Source organism: Pezoporus occidentalis, unplaced genomic scaffold, assembly GCF_034315485.1.
Source record: "Pezoporus occidentalis ecotype Australia unplaced genomic scaffold, CSIRO_AGI_Poc_V1 ctg115, whole genome shotgun sequence".
Taxonomy (NCBI): Eukaryota; Metazoa; Chordata; class Aves; order Psittaciformes; family Psittacidae; genus Pezoporus; species Pezoporus occidentalis.
The window spans coordinates 341,767-362,433 of NW_026912940.1; the positions used below are offsets into that span (position 1 = coordinate 341,767).

At 39.2% G+C, this 20,667-nt stretch overlaps 1 protein-coding gene across 13 annotated transcripts in view; it reads right to left on the reverse strand.

Moving 5' to 3' along the window:
- Window positions 1-6,572: 6,572 nt before the first annotated feature.
- UNC79 (unc-79 homolog, NALCN channel complex subunit) overlaps window positions 6,573-20,667 on the reverse strand; it is a 117,564-nt gene continuing 103,469 nt past the window's right edge. For 12 of the 13 annotated variants that reach the window (XM_062637864.1, XM_062637844.1, XM_062637873.1 and 9 more), the window contains 6 exons: window positions 18,139-18,314; window positions 16,233-16,419; window positions 14,714-14,911; window positions 12,482-12,559; window positions 8,304-8,345; window positions 6,573-7,616 (listed from right to left, as the gene is read on the reverse strand). In XM_062637864.1, the coding sequence (XP_062493848.1) occupies window positions 7,416-7,616; window positions 8,304-8,345; window positions 12,482-12,559; window positions 14,714-14,911; window positions 16,233-16,419; window positions 18,139-18,314 (882 nt within the window). In that variant the 3' untranslated portion in view covers window positions 6,573-7,415. Of the gene's footprint in view, window positions 7,617-8,303; window positions 8,346-12,481; window positions 12,560-14,713; window positions 14,912-16,232; window positions 16,420-18,138; window positions 18,315-20,667 lie in introns of those variants that run through there. The other variant, XR_009968340.1, reaches the window with a different exon arrangement.

Genomic DNA, 20,667 nt, shown 5'->3' on the forward strand with positions numbered 1-20,667 from the left:
AGCAAAAGAACACCATCTAAAACTACAAAACACCAAACCCATAAGTATCAAGCAGTAATTGATGGCATTTAGTCCAGGACTGCAAGGATTTTCAAGTGCCTGCTCCCTTTGAGATGAATGCCCAGAAATCTCTAAGGGCCAAGGTCTTTATTCCCCAAGAGCGAGAATCACTGTGCAACCAAGAGCTACTGTTCTTTCCTGAAGACAGCAACAGCTGAGGGATTCATCAGCATAGCATGCAGTCCTCTGAGCTAGCCAGACTCCCTTAGGATTCAATTTTCACTTTAAAAACTCAATACACTTCACCGCTTCTTTTAGATTTTCATATGGCAAAAGCATTGAGAAGTAATATTTGACTGAGATTAATAACAGTGGACCAAAGAGCACATATAAGGTTTGGGACCACTTCAGAATGCTGTGAAAGCACAGGTAAGATACTGTTGGCTTAATGCGATCACTTTTAGGAATTTTATGTAATAATGCCAGGATACTTCATGTTGACTGGGACTACAAAATCAACTATTCCTTTTGCACTGGAATCATGACAAAGACTCCTGCTAGCTTTAGATCTAAACTCAATCCAAACTACGCAGATGTATTTGAGGTGCTGCTGTTTCCCTCTATGTACCAGCAGAAATATCTTCCTCATATCAAACAGTAAAATTAGCTGCAGGGGATGTAAATGTCCCAGCATCCAAGGTTTGTTTCCCAATCTTTGAAACTATCCCTTGATAGAAAACTATGTTAAACTTGTTCTCACCAAATCTTTTCCAACAGGTTGGAGCTGCTCCAACCTACAGTTTTCACCTGCTGAGACACTGAACAGGAAAGGAATAAGCTCAGTCCCACTCAGCTCTTCCCATGGGACCCTCAAGTCCATCTCCTTAAGCAAAAAGGGAAGTAGAAGCTCAGAATCAGTCCTCCTGTCCGCAGATGGCATCTGAGAAGAGGTTAGAGCTGGAGTGACTTCATTTACTCGAATTACCTAACAAGAGAGGTAATTGCCTTGTAAAAGTTATGCCCCTAGGGGTTGGAAAAATCAACACACAGCATATGCAGGCCTTCCTTGAACAAAGCAGCTGATACCTTCCAAAGGAGGACTTCAAATATGAAAGCTTGCTGTGTCCTTGCTACTGAACAAGGGCCCAGCTCTCAAACAATCCTCCCAGCACCTTCAGGAGGAACACAGACCTCCATGTTCTGTCAGGTGTGTTCACTCCCCAGTACCCAGCAATGCTTCCAGCTGTCTCCTCTGCCTTTTAAGGGATATTGGTGGTAACTAATGCTAGGTAAATGGGACAGCCTGGGATCCTTCCATGAGGGGTCTGACCAACTGCAGCTAGAGGTAGCAAGGATTTTATTCAAGCTGCCTAGAAGCACAGTAAAGGCTTTGCCCAAGACGTAGCTTGGTCGCGGGCCCTATAGTCAGCATAGGCACAGCTCGGATATGTGCTACCACTCTGTCCTGCTCATGGTAGGCTACCTCCAAGGCCATGCCCTTTGGCCATGCCCTTTGGCCATGATAAGCACACTGGGTGAATGCCTGTGATGCAAGGCAATGCCCTTCTAGATACGAACTGAGATCTAGCTTGAAGGGTTTCCCAGCATCTTCAGATGCTATTTGACCTAGGAGAAGCTGACCCAGTGATGATTATATTATCTATGTTGCTTATGTCTAACTTTTGCTTTGGAACTCTCTTGTAAAACCTCAACTGAACCCTAGTATATGTGTGCTTTTAAATGTGTGCTTTTAAATATCCCCAGCAGCTATCACTTCCCTGAAAACTAACCTTGGCTGAAATTTAGGATCCCGGTTCCTCAGTAAAACACCAGCTGGGAAAGTTGGCCAGGGAAACCTCAGACTGGCACAGGTATACCTGCACATCCTAAAGCGTGTGTGCGGCTGCTCCCGACATACCTGGAACAGGACAGGAACAGTTCCTCCTTAGGTCTTCAGGTCTCTATAGGGCATGCTCTGTACATTCATGAAGAGGTAAGGGAGACCAAAGTCTCAACAAATCGCCTCTTGTTTTGCTGAGCAGAGAGGGAGTAGTATGATGTCATACTTGGGCTGGTCCATCAGTGGAGGCCATAAAGGGGAGGTGGTTATTTGCTCCCCTCTCCTTTACACATCCTCACTAGCACATCCTATGAAGACCAGGATTGATGCCACAGTAAGCAGGAAAATACACTCCAGCTGGGACCAAGCAGAGCCTTGAAATGCTGCTGTGGATTTCACTTCCAAGCCATGTCATTCTGCTCCACTCTGTGACACTTGAGACAACATTATTAAATTCCCCATTCTGATGCCCTCATTTGAAGCAAAGCATCTTCAGCAGCCCTAATGTTTGATCTCAGCCTCACAGCTGGGGAAAACTAACAGCTGTTTTGTGATTCAAAAGGAACAGAACAATAACCCACTGAGGCTACTTCTCCTGTATATGTGGATGGGTGAGTCAGATGAATAATTGGACAATGCAGATCAGTTAAGCCTAACTCACTTAATAGCATTAATTTGCAAATTAGTATACATTAGGTGAATCATCTGCAATTCATTTTGACAGCTATGTTAAAAAATATTAAAGTAGTTACAATGAAACAGATAAATATTGCTGCTGAAGAGGTTCTGAAGCAGGTAGTTGCTATGTTGATGTTTTTGTCTGTAAAGTTTGAGATGCATAAGTCTGAGTTTTATAAAATCAGTAGAAAGCATATTTTCTTCCAGGCTTGTACAGCTTTTATCACCCTGACAAATCTCAATGGAGCTTAAATAATCATCAGAGACAGGCTGAAAAAGTTCTGACTGGGATCTAGGCATCGATGTTGCTGGGACTGACGTAGGGGTCTGGTGCAAGGAAAAGAAACCATTTTCAATTTGAAATCTGGTCTAAGAAAATCAGCTGGTAAAATAATCCGGCCTGCTCACACTCTTCCTAGGAAGGCTTGGAAACACATCTGGGCTATTGTTATTAAGTGGCACACAGGGCAGATGAGCATCTGATATTTGAGCCAGCTTGGTGATGAACACTGGGAGGAAAATGCCAGTATTATTATTATGATGTTATTAAAAGGCTGAAAAATTCTTTAGTCAGGTACAGTTAATAGGATCTCCTGAGATCTTACTGCAAAAGTAGTAGTAACTGCAGCTACTGGAGCACTAACATGGTTTAGGAAGATGCTGAGCTCCGAGTTGTATGTGATGACAGCAAACTGAAGAGGCACAGTGAACACAGGAGAACAAATGTGCTACCCCCTCTTTGCCAAAGAAGAAACCCTCCATCACTGTCTTGATTGTGCAATGATGGCAAAACCTGGTGTTGAATATATGTTTCTGGAGAAAGATTGAATCACAGCAGCAGCAGTTTAGCAGTTTAATCTCACACCTCCCTGAAACCAGATAGCACCAGAAACACATACTGCTGCAGTGCTCAGTTGCTTCACATTATCAGTCGTTTTTCTTTTTGAGCTATAAATACAGGGTTTGCTCCTTAACAGGTATAAATCATGCTCTCTGGAGATTTCAGTACATATCTAGCAGCTTGTACTTGCTCTGGATCTCACTAATCAACACCATGTATGCAGGATTTCCTCAGTAGTGCAAAATGGGTAACAGTTTTAATCAATTATTTATTTCTTTTAGTGATGGTCCTTTACACTCTTACTGACACTTTACTCCATGGCAAGCATTCATAGGTTTAGACAAGAACTTTGCTGCAATCAATTTGACTTCACATGAAAGCCATGGAGCTGCCAGAAAAGCTAACCTGCCTAAAGAAACTATTACAGATAAAATCTTTATTCTGTGTGTAAAGCTTCAGAGGTATGCTATCATACATTTTTGGAAGGATTTAAAATAGTAGAACAGCCATAACAGTTACATTGCCCAGCTGCTGAATTATACATTGAGAAAATTGACTTAGCATTACGTCGTGTCTATTAAAGTTAGAGCCTCCCCACTCACAGTCATGGCTTGTCAGGTTTGATGGGGAGCTGGTTAAACGCCATGTCAGAGGAGGCTACCTGGAGCAGTGCACAGAAGGCTGCTTGCCAGTCAGCTGGCAGCCCTGTGGTATCTATCAGATCCAGAAAAATACTGGGAAGTAGCTAATGATGTAGACTTCCAGTGAGTGAATCACAGGTTCTGCTTTTCTATGTTAATGCTTTATAACCATGAACGAGAAACCAGCCACCCTTCCCAAGTTCTGCAAGCTCTTCACAACCCCTGTTCCTTGGACACAAGCTACAATACACAAACTGCACACAGTCATAGCTGAAAGCCCCCCACGTCCAGGCCTCAGACACCACAGAAGCTCACCAAGCTGGCCAGCCCTCACCATCACTGCTTCTATTACCTGACCCACACCATTGGCAAAATGGCTCTCATGCAATCAAGATTTGTACCTCACAGAAAGCATACAGACTGCAGCCCTGCTGAAGAGTCACAGCAAGATGGAGCAAGAAAAGCAGTGGATGAAAGTCTCCCAGAGCTGCGTGCCACTGTGGGAACAGCACAGGAACCCCTTTTGCAGAGCTCTGTTCCAGGACATGCTTAGCAAAGACTAAACAGCCTTGGGCTCTGGTAAGCTTCATCCGGCTGGAAAGGAGGCCCTGCAGGCCAGAGTTCAGAGGGATCTTTGGGCCCAGAACATTCATCAGTCCTAGAGCACATTGTTATCATAGCATGTAAAACAGCCAGAAAAATAACTGTGTGTTTTTAGGGCCTTTAACGTGCCACAGCTCTAATGAGATGTTAGAGAAATGTTATGTATAAGATAAGGCATGTATGTGGATAGTAACCAATGTGCTGCAAAAGTCTTTTGTTTGTGTGATCCTATGTGGAGCTCAGACAGTGGCTTTCTCATAGGCAGCAGGAAAGCACTGCGAGGCTCCCAGCGCAGAGGTTACCCTCACTTCCAGGACACCAGTTACACAATCCAACAGTACAGCACACCATAGCCACTGTGGGATTTTAACCATCTCTTCATCCCAAGTGCCCTATGCTGTTGAAAATGTCATAGTTCAATGCACAGTGAATTGATTCTTTTACTAGGTCGGGCTCGGTAACAAGCACTGATTTAAGCAGCTTATTGCAACAGATGCCTAAACATTGCTCTTAAACAGCAGCTTTCAATGATCAGACATGGAATGGTTTCTGCTCCTGGTGACACATCTCAAGACATGCAGCACGGCTGGGTGCATGGCCAGAGCAGGAAAACTGGCCTCTGCTATTTGGTAGCTTTTTCAGGGAACACCAAATGTTGTTTACTTCCTAATCTTCCTACAGAATATAAATTGTTGCTCTGGGCTATTTCAGAGAGATAATGCAAGTGACTCGTTTGAGTTGTATATTGACCTCAGGCACTGTGAAGATGTATCTTACAGTGCTTTTAAAAACAATTAATGCAGATTTCTGTACTTCTGCAGATGCCTGGAGTACACTCGAGACTTTCATGAGGTGTTAAACTACACATACGTGGACAAGCCCCATGTTATATGTTATTAGTAGTCAAAATATCCCTAATCATTGCTCATACAATCTTCCAGGCTGCATTCTCTACATCATTTTTGTTCTTTCTTCCCCTTAGCCAGTCAAAAGCTGGAGAAAGAAAATGTTACCCTCAGTACCACCATGACAATCTCGGAAGAAGCTGTCCTTTATCAATTCATGCAGGTCTCTGCAATCTCAATTCAGCATGGCAAAAATGAGTGCCTGAAACACTGAGAAATTACAATCTGGTGGATCTCCTAATACTCTTCACATGAAGATATAAATGTTTTCCAGAAACTAAAAAACCTTGCCACTCACTTCAAGCAAATACAAGCAAAATTACTTACAATTAAATAGCTTATAATGTATCTTAGATTTTCTTTTGGGTATACTGGTCCATATTAAGCTTAGACTCTATTAATGTGTTAATCTGAGAAGGAAGGAAAGCCAAATCAGTTTGTCTCTACTGAAAACACAGTTTGCTTTTAAGCAGACTAGCACGTTTTACTGTCATCTGGTTGGTTGGTTAGTTTTGGGGGGTTTTGGGTGTTTCGGTTTGGTTTTAAGACATAATGGTACTTTAATGGCCTATCTGCAAACATACGCATTTTTTCTTTAGTAAATGCACTGAGGAAATACTGACCCTTCAAAACAACTAAGACTACTTTACAGATATGCCTTTTCACTTCCATGCAATCAGGGAGGAAAAACATTGATTCTGAGAGTGGTAAGAAAGACTAGGAATTTAATAGCATTCTAGTACACAACTTAAATATGGGTTTGTTATTCTTCTAATCAGTGCATTACAGGAATAAATACAGAAAATGCAACTGTAATTGCACAGATTTAAGTATTAATTTCAAGAGGTGGTAAATCATGGTCTCTCACAATTTTATGTAAAAGCCACTGACCTGAGTCTCCTTAGATTCTAATCGGCTTTGGCTGAGTCCCTTAATGATATTAAAATCCATCTGTTATTAAACATCTTGTTTAATACAACAGTTTGCAAATGCTTTGATTCATAAATATCATTATGAAAAAGTTTAGGTCCGGTTTGCAACATAAATGCTGTAGACATCAAGAATAGGTGTGGGATATCCATTTTTAATTGCACTGTTCACAAGTATTGACAGAAGAATACAATACATTAGTCACAAAATTAGAGGCTTCTATGAAACCTACAAAGAAGAGCAGCACAGAATCCATGGAGTAAGTAAAAGCAGTATTTCAAAAAACAAATCAGACTTGGCAGTTTTGGAAAACAGTACTGAAGAAAAGACAAACAAATCGGCACAGTTTAACAACCTAATTTCTAAGTGCACTTTAAAATAACTCTCCTTACAAGCTGCTGTTTTCCCAGAAGATGATAACAAAAAGCCTCATTAGAAGATCATGGTTTTATAGTGACAGGTTTTATTGCATTGCCAGCTGTGACTCTACAAAAAAAAGACCCTGCCCCCCGCCAAAAAAAAACACCCTCCTATAAAGATTCCTAAAACCCGTTTTCTTTTATCATCAAAAAATAGCAACAGAGCACTTCCATATCTTTGTGAATACCCACAATTCTATTTTAAAAAAAGTTAAAGAAAAGTGATTTTTGTCTTAGCTTCAAAAATAATATAAAGAAACATCTCAAAACAAGATATCTCAATGATCAGATATGTTCAATGTGATAGACTTAAGTCCAATCCTGCAAATACATGCTCATGAATGCAGACTTAAGAACCTATTGATCCTGAGTAAAATCAAAGATTGGCAGGATCAGGCTCTTAGCTTCACCCATTATAAGCTTTTCCACAGTATGTCCTAGGCTAAAAAGTATAGATACAGTATATACTCTGTATACTGATTTACACAAATGGTCTCTTACAGCTCTATCCCTGTTATTGCTTGGCTAAAAGTGAACATTTGGAACAAATTACATGAATCATAAAGGATAAAACTGAGATGCAGCTTCTGACGACTGAATTTCTACTTGAGCCATTTTAAATTGGGTACACTGCAGCCACTTGCGGAGCACAGATGAGCTATTGTTCATTTGTCCTGACCCCTGTAACATCCTTAGGCTGTGATGGTTGACATTGCTCTGGATGGCTTGGAGCCGAAGCTGGAGTCCAGCAGATAAATGCTGTTAAAATAATGCAAAACATTCAGTTTCTTTCCTTTACTGCATGAATACAGCAGCCTGAAAGGTACTGGTTGATGGCCAGAGAAAGTTCCTCCACTGCTCCAGTGTCACATTTCTTTCTTCAACATCCTGCACTGCAGCATTGCCATGAAAGGCAAATGTGCTTACAGAAACAATTCCATACTGAGACCAACCCCAATGCTTTTATTCTCATCACCAAAATCCTCTTGACTGGCAAACCACACTCATCCACCTTGCTCTCTCTTACAAATAGGGCCAGCTGGCAAAGTTTTACCCAAGCAAACAGGTCCAAAATATCTATCTGCTGTAGAAGCCAAATCCACCTCCTAAGTCAAGAGTCCCAATCCTGACTTGACAGGGGACTCTCAAGCCTAATACAGCAAGGAAACCAAAGCTCAGGGAACAACCAATCTCAATGAACAGGGAGGAAAGGCCCTGCCACAGAACTAGGGTAAGAAAAAGTGTTTCAGAAAGGAAAGCAGTACTGATCTCAGGATAAGTATCTTAGCTGATGATGTTCTGTATATGCTCACATTTCAGACTTTCATCTGGATACACTAATATGATCTGTTTTCAGAGAGTCTGGAGAATCTGGATCTTATTTCCACAAATTAGAAAAACGTGTAATACTAAGAATAAAAAGATAAGGTACTAGAAACAACTTACCTTTAGATTTGACTGGATCATTGGCAGCCACATTGGTATGAGCTATAAGAAGAGAGGTACAGTTTATTATTATACAAGCAACTGTAAATATACTCCAGTTACTGTGAGACAGGAAGGGTATATCTAACACATTTAGCTGTCCAAATGGACAAAGCCTGAACCACAAACCTCGAAATGTGGTTATTTTAAAATGTTACCCCCTGATGGGGCAGATAAGTCTGAGGTAAAGAAGCCAGCTTCCCTTGTGTGTATCTTGATGAATCACCTGTAGCAATTACTGATATCTTTTTTAAAGCAATAATGAGGGTTACAACATAAAAACTTATTAAAGAAATAACTTCTTATTTTCCTTGTGAGGGTGTTTCTGTATGTGCAGGTAACAATACTGGAATAAATACAGTGAACATTTTGCATGTTAAGGTATACATCAAGAACTGAAAAAACATCCAGTAGAAGCTGCTAAAAATAAAAACAGACCAGGTATTTAAATGGTAACCAGCATTTATAAGCCACTAATCACATCAGTGCTTCACTGCAGGCCTGTAGGCCTGGGAGAACAGGTGAAAACTATCTAGAATGACAAGGTGAGGAGGTTTGTGAATCTGTCACCTATGATTGGATTGATACGTATTTCAGTCCTTCAGAGAACCTTTATTTCTGAGTAAGTACAACATGACAAGCTCAGGCCTCACAGATAAGTATTCATGTTCTCCAATACTAATTTAACCACTGAGATTATTGTTCTAAAATGTTCCTCCAAATGGCATTAAAATTTGCAATTTGCCAATTATGCTACCAGGAGCTGCAAGTTAAACCTAATCACTATTGACAACATTAGATAAAGCGCTGTTTCCCTTGCGCAAGGAATGATAGTTATTTCAACTTTAGTGCTCTTTTGCTGGAGAAGCATATGCAGCCCTGTCAGGACTGATTACTCAGTCTACCACATGAAGAACCATATTCAAACCTCAGCATTTACAGATAGATGAATGCTAAAACAGATGGAATGCAGCCAGATGCAGCAGATGTGCAAGTTCTTGTACATCCTTCCGTAAGCTCTCACACTAAGTGCTTAATAAGACCAGTGACCACAAGTCCTCATGTTTTTTTTTGGAGGAGGGAACAGGTAAGCATACTGAGAAGCCATGTTCCAAGCCCCATTGTTATCAACAAAACATCACTGAAAATTTCATCCAGAAATAATGAAGCTCCTTTGGAGCTAGGCAGTGATGACAGGACTGACATCAGAAGTACGTTAAGCAAGGAAGGAAGCTAGGCAGAAAATTCAGGGTACCCCTCTGCACCTGAATCAATTCAGTGGACATCTTTTACAGTCAGTTGAGAGAATTAAGCACTTCTCACAGCCAGTTCATCTTGTCCCATAGCAGGTACCTAAAATAGATCAAGATGAATCATGTCCAAAAATACCTGTTTCTTTCCACTGATTATAAAGGGCATGCATGGAAACTAGGTCATATTGATATTTATGTTGCAGAGGTCTAAGGTCAGATAACAGATCACTGTCCTCCAGCACCACTTCGGTCTTCCAGGGTGTGGACACAGGGAAATGAAACCTTCTGCTGCAGGAACAAGCAAGCAAACCCTCCACTCTGACATCTGCCAGTTATAAATGAGACAAGAAATTTTTATTGAAGCATTTGAGTTTTATTACCTAATCTCCAGATAGCCTTTTCTTCACAAAGGAAGAATACATAAAGCTAGTTAGAAAGAAGAGCTGGAAGAACAGAGTGCCATCACACACTGTCAACAGTTTATATTGTCAACAGAATTATGTTGATTCCAGTGGAAGTTTTGATGGAAACCAGGTGGAGAACAGGTTGAGCACAGCGTTCTTCTGGCTTCCCAACTCTGCTGCCTGCCCAGTTCCCTAGAGATGTGCCCTGCAGCTGCTGGAGCTGCCTAATCCCTTGCTTCTCTGGAAAAAACACTGTGGTTGCTGAGCTGCTTCTAGGCTTCCAAATTCCCCAGACATACATCTGATGGTCAGATGGAGAGCTGTAATCACCAAGGCGCTGGTCTCCATCATCAATGGCTGTCCCGGGATGGCTAGTTTCCCAGTTCCTTTGATATAGAAATGCCCAAGGAAAACTGAACACTTCCATTTCAGCCCTCTTAAAGCAGAATGCTTTCCCTCAGAGGAAGATACAATGAATCAAATATATATGTGGGTTTGTGTGCATCTGTGAATGTATATGCAACTTACTCCAAATTAGAAAAAAAAAAACCAAAACATAACAGTTGAAATAAATTTTGTTTTCATCACCAAACTGGTAAAGATAGTCTAACACAAGATACAAAAAATATCCTCTGAGAAAACAGACTATAGGAAGCAATCAAGGCATGTTTCAATGCTATCAGCATGAGTTTAATATAATAGCAAAGGCAAACACAATAACAGGAGGAGGAAAACTCACAGCACTAACACAAGGAGGAGATGAAGGAGTACTTAGGCATAAAGAAAGCTCTTCTTTCAGTGAAGGACAGCTGAATTGTTTACATCTCTTGTTTTAGGACCTATTTTCCCCTCAGCTGTCATACAGAAAATGGCCATCTGATATAGCTATCCCATAGTCCACTTAGCATCATGTCACATGCAGCACCTTCACATTGTGGTCCATTAAAAATATGTGTGTCCTCAGTCATCCTACTTCATCAACAAATGAAGTTTTTACAACACCTGATTCCTTAGGTGGAATAAAAGGCACTACAGTAAGTACAATGTCAAATGATCAGGCTTTATCAAGGCTACTGTGCTCAGTTCCAAGAGGGAGTCATTGGGAATAATTTTGCCAAATGAATTTCTGATAGAGTATTGAGAATGTTCTGCTAAAAAAAAAAATCTCTCTCACTACACTGTCAATGAAAACTAAACTTTGTTTGAAAGGCTTATATCTAAAATAAAATTTAGAAAAAAAAGTTAATGCACAAGATAAAATTGTTTCATTATGAAGCGCAGGGCAATAAAAGATTGTCTAGAATAGAACAAGCTACCCCAAAAACTGCCCAGTCAACTAAATATTCAAAGAATTGTCATCCTTGCAGAATTCTGAATCGGGAGTAAGAAAGTCCAGATCATCTTTACAGCTACTGAAGAAGCTAGTCTCAAACTTGATCTTTTTTGAATCACAGAAATGCCACCCACTTCCTGGTTCTTTCTGCCTTTTTGAAGGACTTTAAACATACAGTAAGTCTTTCCCCAAACCAAGACACTTTTCAGGTCTACAGTTAGTTTTGAAAAAAAAATCATAACCTGGGACTAGAAATCCTACAATGCTATCATGTAAGTATATTGTTCTTGCAGGATTTCACATTAAGGCTAAGTAAAGGAGATTTTGCTACTCAGATTCTTCTCTTCCATGTCCCAACCACTGCACATGAAAGAAAGCTTAACACCTTAATTTTGAATTTCACAGGTTTATGAGCTTGATTTTGTACTAACAACTACGTTCTTTGATTTAGCAGATTATTGATATATACTAACAAATATAACTCCCTGAAAGTATTCATTTGAATTGTGACAGGAATATGGCACTGAAGGCCTCTCTTTTCACAGCTTTAAAAACATTCTCTATCCTTGTCAAATTCTGGGCATTCTGGACTGGCTGAAAGAGAAGCCTGTCTTCCAGGGACAGGCATCACTTTAACATCCCTTAGTGCCCAAGTTTCTGTAGTGAATCAAGTCATTACTGACTCTAAATCTGTATTTTCACAATGAGCGTGAATACTTTCATGCTAGTTGACACCAAGACCTTCAGTTTTAGCTACTTTATTTTCAATTCCTGCTTGAGCATAAAAGACTGGAGTAAAACAACACTCAGAATTTTCCTTCATAACAGCAGCACAAATAAAACCCAACATATTCCTGTTAGATTCACAGTGTGTTTAACTACTTGATTTGTTGATATTTTATGTGAAAACTCCCTTCAGAATAATGCAGTGGGAAAACATGTAAAAAAGTCATTGACTGGTCTTTTCACTAGAGAGTTTATTTTTTGTATGCTCTACCAGGTTTTATATCTGCAACAGCATTTGACCTCAGCTTCCTCCACTTTCTTTTTTTTCTTTTGAGTGTGAGGGGAAGCAAAGGACAATATGCCTGGAAATCACAATAGACAGGCAACATCATTAACTAAATACTTATGGTGTGGTATGCCTACCTTTACAAAGATAGTAGAGTTGCATTCCTGTAAAGCCTCCATTAAACTGATCACATGCAGGCACACCATTTCCACCATCTGGGAGGGGAGAGGGAAAATCAAGCATAAAACCAAATTAGCGTCCAGCATAATAGTGTTGCAAGCTAAGCCAACAGTGTCTAAAAAGAATCTTCCTGTATTTGCTTAGCACTTATACTGAATCACTAGATGCACATTTCTTAGCCACTGGCATATAAAGTTAAATATTACATGAGTACAAAAGGGACATTTTTCTTTACTTATTTTCTCCTTGATGCAACACCTATCTGTTAAAAATTTCAAAGTGCTTGAGGTATCTCAATTCAGATCACACATCAAAACAAGTTGCCTTCAGCTTTGTTCTTTTCAGACATCATAAATCCTTTGACATGTCTGTGTAGTTCTCATCAATCAGTGTCAGAAATTGATATTTTTATTTGCTGAATCTTTGAAAATTAACATATCCACAAAACCCATCTTTTTCCCCCCCATCAAAAGACAATTTATTGTTCTGAACTGGCAGCAAATCCATAATTCTTCCATTTTGTACCATGAATTATGACAGATGCAAATATCAGTTATTTGGTAGTAGACAGCATTTTATGTTTTATACTGTGTTAATTCATAGGTGCAATGAATTCTTAGCCAGCAGTGAGTATTTACAGTGTCTGTCTGAACTATGTCTAAATCCCCCTTGATAATAATAAACTTAGCTTTGTGCAGTGCATTTCATCTTCAAAGCGCTTTACAAACACCAGCTAATTAACCTGACAATGCCCATGTGAGACAGGCAAGTATTATTATCTACATTACACAGAGCAATAGCTGTGGCAGAGAGTTTAATAACTTGCACTAAAGCCACATAATGAGATACTTTCAGAAAAAAAAGACTGGAACTTGGGACTTCCAGGTCATATTCTTGTCCTAAGGCTTGACAAGAAGCCTTTGTGTCTAACTAAACTACTGGTTAGTTAGAAACATGCGTATTTCCTGTTCATTCAAATGGAGCTTCCATGAACTACTGTTCCCAACAGTGGTTTGTCAATCACAGAGACATCACTAGATGTCAGAGACTAAAATACCATTTAAATACAACTTAAGTGGTCCTTGCCTGATAAGGACAAGACACAAGGGAACAGTAACCGGTTCAAAGACTTCCAAGTACAGCATGCAATTAGAATTCAAAGGGCAAAGGTCCCTACCTGCCTGGGGTGAGAGATGTTTCACATGGGGAAAGGGGAATTACAGAAAGTAAGTTCCATGTAGGTAGCAAGTCTCCATTTGAAAAAGTAAAACAAAGAATGAAAATCCCAAACCTTAACAGCACTCAGAGGATTGGGCCACATATAAAGAATCTTTCTCCCTCAAACTAGTATCAGGTTCTCCAGAGTCAGAGCTACTAATTACCATCTCAGTTAAAGTTACAGTTTTGACAAGTCATGACAGAAGTGCCATGGCTTTCTGGAAACTGGGAATCACAATATGTCTTGCCTATCAGAAACAAGCTCTCAACTTGGGAATCATTTGTCAATGGGAAGCAAAGGTAGCACCTATGAGAAGGGTGCTGGAACTCCTCTGGGTTCTTATGTTACTATGCTGCTCCAACAATAGTGAGTAGTTGAGATAACGTGTAAGCATTTGTTTATTTCCAGAAAATGGTCTGGACAATTTCTGAACAGAGTAAACACTTCCCTTTCAAACCTTCCCTCTAGAAATACCTCCTTCGAGTCATTCATTACCCAAAAATCTTTCCAGAGATATTTATAGATTATTTTTCATGAGTAACCAATGGGTTATGAGTAGTCAAGTGTCAGCATTTGCATATTTTTTCACCATTACATGGTTACAAAAATATTTAAATGGATGTTCACAGAATTATCCTACAACACTTAGTTGCTCCTGTTAGGCAGAGTCAGATGAAAGAATAGGACCACTGTGAAGGGTAGGAAGATATATAAAATGAGACCTTATGCAGGGGGCCTTTAATACAAGCAGCAAAGACCCTAGCTTTTGATTCTGTTTCAGGCACATTCTGGCTAGTTCCTGTTTCAGAACATGGCAAGGTTAACCACTATTAATTAGCTTTCCTTGTAATTTCTCAAAAGCATCGAAGTTACTTTATGATGTTATTCATAGTCTGATGTATTCCACTGAAACACTTCCAAGCCGCCTGAGTTTAATCTATACTAAATCTGTACACAGCACCTAACTCACCACTTTGTTATGTGCCATTAGCTGTAGGATGCTAGGTGTCACTCGGCTCCAGAACTCCAGGGCTGTAAGGATTGCTGTAAAGCTAAATTCGTTCTGATTCTGGACTGTTGGCGCTATTGCTGTCTGTTCACAATACACTGTCCAGAGCTGAGCAAATATAAATGCATGGAAGAGGGAACACATGTGCAGAACAGATGTCTGTAGAAATAGAAAATGGAGGAAAACATTTATTTAAATAAGTGTATTGAGATACAGTGCAGAGGCTTCCATCAAAGCACTGTGCAGCCTTGCCTCTCACTTTCCCACATATTTCCTTCTTGTTAGGAATGGGTAAGTCAAGCGCACTTGATAATATCTTCTCTATGTTTAAAAACTGTTTTTATATTTCCAGACTAAAAACTGCATTTGCAAACACACACTCCCAGGCAATCTTAGTGTATGGCATTAAGGTCAGCTGCTTTAAAGGGAAGGTTAGTTTTGCAAAACAGTTACTCAAGACTAGTTCTGAGATTTTATCGATGAAAAACTCCACCACAGCCTGCGGAAAGCCTGGAGGCTCTGGCATGTATGACTCCCTGTCAAAAATATCGCTGGGGCAAGTCATTCACATCACCTGAAAGAAAGGATATTATACACAAAACATCATCTTACATATCTTCTGTTAATCTGCCACCCATTTCTACCTTGCTGGGACAGAACTGTTCACAGTCAAGGGAAGCAAGTCTTTTGTGTACTCAAGCATGGCTCTTTGCTAACAAGTGTTATATATGACAGTGTCTGAGCTTCCAGGAGTGCTGGATGTTAACTAATTCATTACAAGAAAGATGCTCCTGGTCCGAGATGTTTTCTCAGTTTACAAGTGCAACAGTGATTCATGCTCTGTGGCAGTATGACTGCACCAAACATTGCAAGGGTTGCTTGGTAACTGGGAAGAGGTATTTGAAGGAAGGCCAAATAAATGAATGGGAAGCACCAGTGTCTTGGCTGGGTGGGGGGAAAGAAAGGGGGATTTTATGTACACGATAAATGAGTGATCATTCTGCTTCTGTTGCTAATAAAAACCTGGTTATTGTCAAAGAGTGCTGCTGTATCTGTGTTAAACTACTGTCACAGATGGCTTATAATGTGCAGTAACTCTTGAACCATCACTGCTTGTAATTAACTTTTGATTATAACATTATTTATAGGTTATCCAATTCTACTATACAACTAGAATAAATTCTGAGAGATTTGATCCAGAGATGTCCATTGCTAAAGCTTCAATTTGGAATTCAGTTTTTTCTTCCTTATTCCTGAGATATTTTGAAATTGTTGAATCTCAAATTTAATTGTAGTTAATTTTATCAACAGTTTTCTATGCATAAAGAGGCAGCTATGCAAGAAAAAACAGAGATTTCTTTCCCTAAATCCCAGGTTTTAATGAGGTTTTACCCCTTCTTTTTCCTTACAAAGACATAAATGTTTGCAAAAATAAGGCCAATATATAACACATCTCTGCTTAAAACACAGAATCCCTTACCTTTGATTGCTCTGGAAACCCAATCAGAATGACAATAAGGTGGTCAGCAATTTGTGAACCCGCATCCAGTGGAATAGGCATGCAAGATGATGGAGAATTTGGACAGACAACATTGTGTGTCAGAGACCCCAGAAGTAACCAGGACAGCAAACGAATGTGTGATACACATTCTATGAACTCTTTGGGCCTGTCAAGAAAGAGTGGATTTTACAACGATGCTAAGGTTTCTGGTTTTCCGCAAAATATGGAGAATCCTTGTGCACACTAGGCAGTCTCAGTGTGCTGGAGGCACAGATCATTGGTACAGCTTATGGGGAGACTAGAATCACACAGACCTTAGGGCACTTGACATACCACTAGCAAGTCCAACAGAACATATTTGGGGGGTCTAAAACACAGTCTCTATGCAAGCCTAAAACATTCAGATTCACTGGTTCACTACACAGTGATTTTTAAGACAAAAATCATCAGATGGGAAGTGTTTTGAAGTGGAATGCTCCTCTCTGCTTCCCTGGACAGCACATGGCTGAAGCATAAGGGCAGAGAATTCATTCCACAGGAAGCTCCAAGGCAGGCACCATACCTTACTTCCACTGTGTTCCACTTCTTCATCAGTAGAGTTAATTTCTCTTTTTCTTAATCTCTCCTTGGAGAGTCAGACTGCATCTTTTTGAGGGCAGGGGCTATGTTCTTTTGTGACACTTATGTATTCATTCACTATCTAGTATAATCTCAAATTGTAAAGCAATGCAGTTATATAATCTAAAAAGGAGTAACACTTCTCTAGTGTCATCTTGACTGTCCCCTTGCTACTACCAAGTTCAGATTGCACACTCTTTTGAATTCATAAGCAGAGGAAAAAAAAAAAGGGTTTCAGTCAATAAGTCATTACTTCCTAGGCAACTCTCACTACTGTTTTTAATTTCTAATTTGATGTCATCGTCAAGGACTCATAGAAGCAAAGAGGCATACAATTAATTTATTTTTTTTAATAGACTCTGACACGATGCTTTTCCTCAAGTACCTGTAGGGTCTTAAAGAAATTCACTACCTTCAACTCAGAACACATAGTTGTTTTTTTGCATGTAAGAAACTAAAGCACAAGGAGGTAACAATTCCGTATTTCCAAAGCCAGGTATGTTCTACATGAAAGTACGTGTAGATGTATTTTGGTCTTGATAATCTTAAAAGTCTTTTCTAACCTAGTTGATTCTATGTATCTACAGCCTAAGCAACTTAGTCCCCAGAATCCTGGTCTGGGCAGGTAGTCTGGAACAAAACCTGAACAAGAATACAGGCTTGTTGAAACACAGTCCCAATGGTCTACACTCAGAACATCTACTTTGTTGTCATTGCAAGACAAGGAAAAGTATCTCCCCCTTTTTTTTTTTGAAGATAAAACACTGCAAATTGGGGCTTCTCATAGTGAAAAGGGACAAAAAAAACCTTGTCTTGAAGAACTGGATTTCTCTCATCTAACTTCAACAAGATGAAGTTAGTAATTTTATCATCATACCAATAGGCTGACACAGTTCTCTCTCATCTGTACTCCATAATTTCAAAGGACTTTTCCCATTGTATTCTCAATAATTCCCAACATATTTTCTATAATTCTAGGACTGATCTAGCACCTGTGTGCTTTTCACTGTCTTTACCTAGATCGAGAATCAAGTTAATTTCCAGGGTAGCTTCAGTCAAGCCAATGAAGTTACCATCACCGTTCCTTTAGCATCTACTTTAAGTAGTGCATTGATGGATCAAGGAGCTGCTGAACAGCTGTTACAACGTTCCACAGCCACCATTCCCTACTGCAGGACGTATCTATGGAATCTGGCAATAAATGCAGAATTTTGTGACGTTTTCTAACTAATTTAGTATTCATTTTTTGTGGAAAAACCATTCTCACCCTTGTTGCATTGCAGAAGGAGGATGGTAAAGCCAAGGCAAATATCGGATCACAGCTTTGTTGTCTCTGTGGTTTCCCCGGGTGATTTCCATAGCAGCAATCTGAGCTAAACCAACTTTCAGATGTCCACCAAATGTGTCTTCATGCAGTGGCTGTGAACAAGTCTTCATGTGGCTCTGCAAGACAAAGATCTGATTTCCTACCCAAAAAGAGTATTTCACTTGAACTAAGTTCTTCCAGGTAACAAGGAGTTCTATTCCATTTCCCTTCAATTACTTTCTCAGGGTCTCTGAGTCTACAAAACTACAGAACAAAGGTCAGAAATAGATTTTTTTAAAAATTCCCCAGTCCCTACATAGTGGCAGCAGCTTTATGATGCAAATCTTTCCACAGAGGAACATATTTTCAAGAGCCCACACAAAATATGAATTGTGCAAAATGTATAGGCATTTTCCACATCAGCAAACTCAACAGCTGACAAATGTAAACTAAAGGTTTCATATCCAGACAGCTTAAGATAAAAGGATCTACCCAGATTTAGCTAGATAGCATCTGGGCAGGAAATGCCTTCCCTGTGCAATATTCCATTTACATGTACAGAAATTAGAAAATTCACCAGCAGTATGACTTTGTTGCATTATTCAGCTACAAATGCCTTTAAGCCCTGGAAATGAAAAGGTTAAACCTTTTACCAAGAAACATGCAGATATTTATGCCTGGAAAGATACTTTATTTTCCTGCTTTGTCAGTTCTAAAGAATGTGTCATTAGTGCTTCTTGTGATACTTGTATATTTCTAATCAAGCTAATTTTACATTACCTTCTTTTACTAGACTAACGAAACACATACTGAGTGTATTTGCTTGGTTAAAGGAGAGCCATATGGTTTGCACAAGAAAATCCAGGTCATCAGCTATTAAATTACAATGTGATAAAAAACAGTGGACCAATAATATCTTATAACCAGTAAGTATCTGACCCCAGAAACTTAAAACTCTGAAAAATCACCTACTTGAAGTTTCTTTTAAGAGAAAAGGTTATGTACCAGCTTGAATATCTAATGACTTTGTCATAGAGCCAGGTAAAAAGGATAGACAGGTATGTAGGCAGATACATTATACATCTTCCAAAATTGGAGAATTTTCTAAGTAAAACCTTTCTGAGCTTTACCAATTAAAATGCTATCCCAAAGGGAAAAGAAATAATAAACTGAACAGAAACAATAAACTGGAATGTGATTATCTTGCAAATTAACATTTATACCTTTTTTATAATGCAGTTGCTAATACGCAGGGCTGAAAATACTTAACCTCTTTCAAAGAAGCTATTTTCAGACATGAAAATAAGACACTGGAAATGAAAAAACAACTTTAACTATTTCTGTTCACTGAATTTCTACAGAGAAGGCATTTCAAAATTTGAAAACCAAGGATAACTTTCACTGTTGGGATTGTAATTGGTCATATAAATCATACAGTAGTCTTTGGGTTGATTTAGTAGGCCAGATGCTGTTGATAATACACACTTGTAATAAGAAACTGTACAACTGGATAATCTTAAGACTCACTTCCTAGGACACCTCAGTTAAAAAAACCCAAGCAACATGAGTAAATATATTAAATGAACTTAAAGGATTTGAATTTAGATGTTGCAAATTTGCTTAAAGTTCAGACTATTTGTAAACTGAGAAACACTTGCAAACACTTTAAACTGTGTTAGAACCATAGAATACGTTTATCTGGTCTGATTAAACAAGAACTGCCTTTTCATTTTCCCAAGGCAGCCAAAGCTTTTTCTTTACAATGCATAAAATTAGGGTTATATTTGACTCTCTTATTACATTAATCTTACATGTTCTCAGATTCCTCAGTATTACATGGTTAAATCAAAACAGCATAACATGCTAAACCACGTGGTTCTGACTTAATTTTAAATGGCCAGACTACACATTTGGGAAGCTTCTTGTCTAATTTCAAACATAAAAGTGAAGAACTGGATAAAATTTTAGCTCATGTCCCACCTCTATCTGTGTATAAAAATTTAAAAAAATAGTCCTACTGAGCATAACGAATTACTACCTTATCAGACTTAAGCATTTTAAGAGCATTTCTAAAGATCAAACTACACTTCAAGGGAGAAGAGGCAGAATAAAAAAGTGGAAATGGCAGAGAACTCTACATAGACGCATTTTACACAGAACAGCGCATACCTGCAAGTATTTATCAATAAATTTTCCCCATTCGTGGTTTCAGATAAGTTCATGTGTTATTGTGGAATTGGCAAACCACATGTATCTCCCTCATTTATGGTTCATTTGCCTACCTATTCCAAAAGCAGTTCTGAGCTGTAAGAGAAATGGGTGAATAACTTTAAAGGATAGAGTGGGAAGGCAATCCAATTCAGCTGAAAATGATTAATTAAGTTTGTGCTTTGAAGTCAATTTCTACTCTGGTACAACAGGCTGCTTCCCTTATTAAAGTATTTTTTTAAAACTCATTGGGATTCAAGGCATATGGCCAACAGGGAAAGA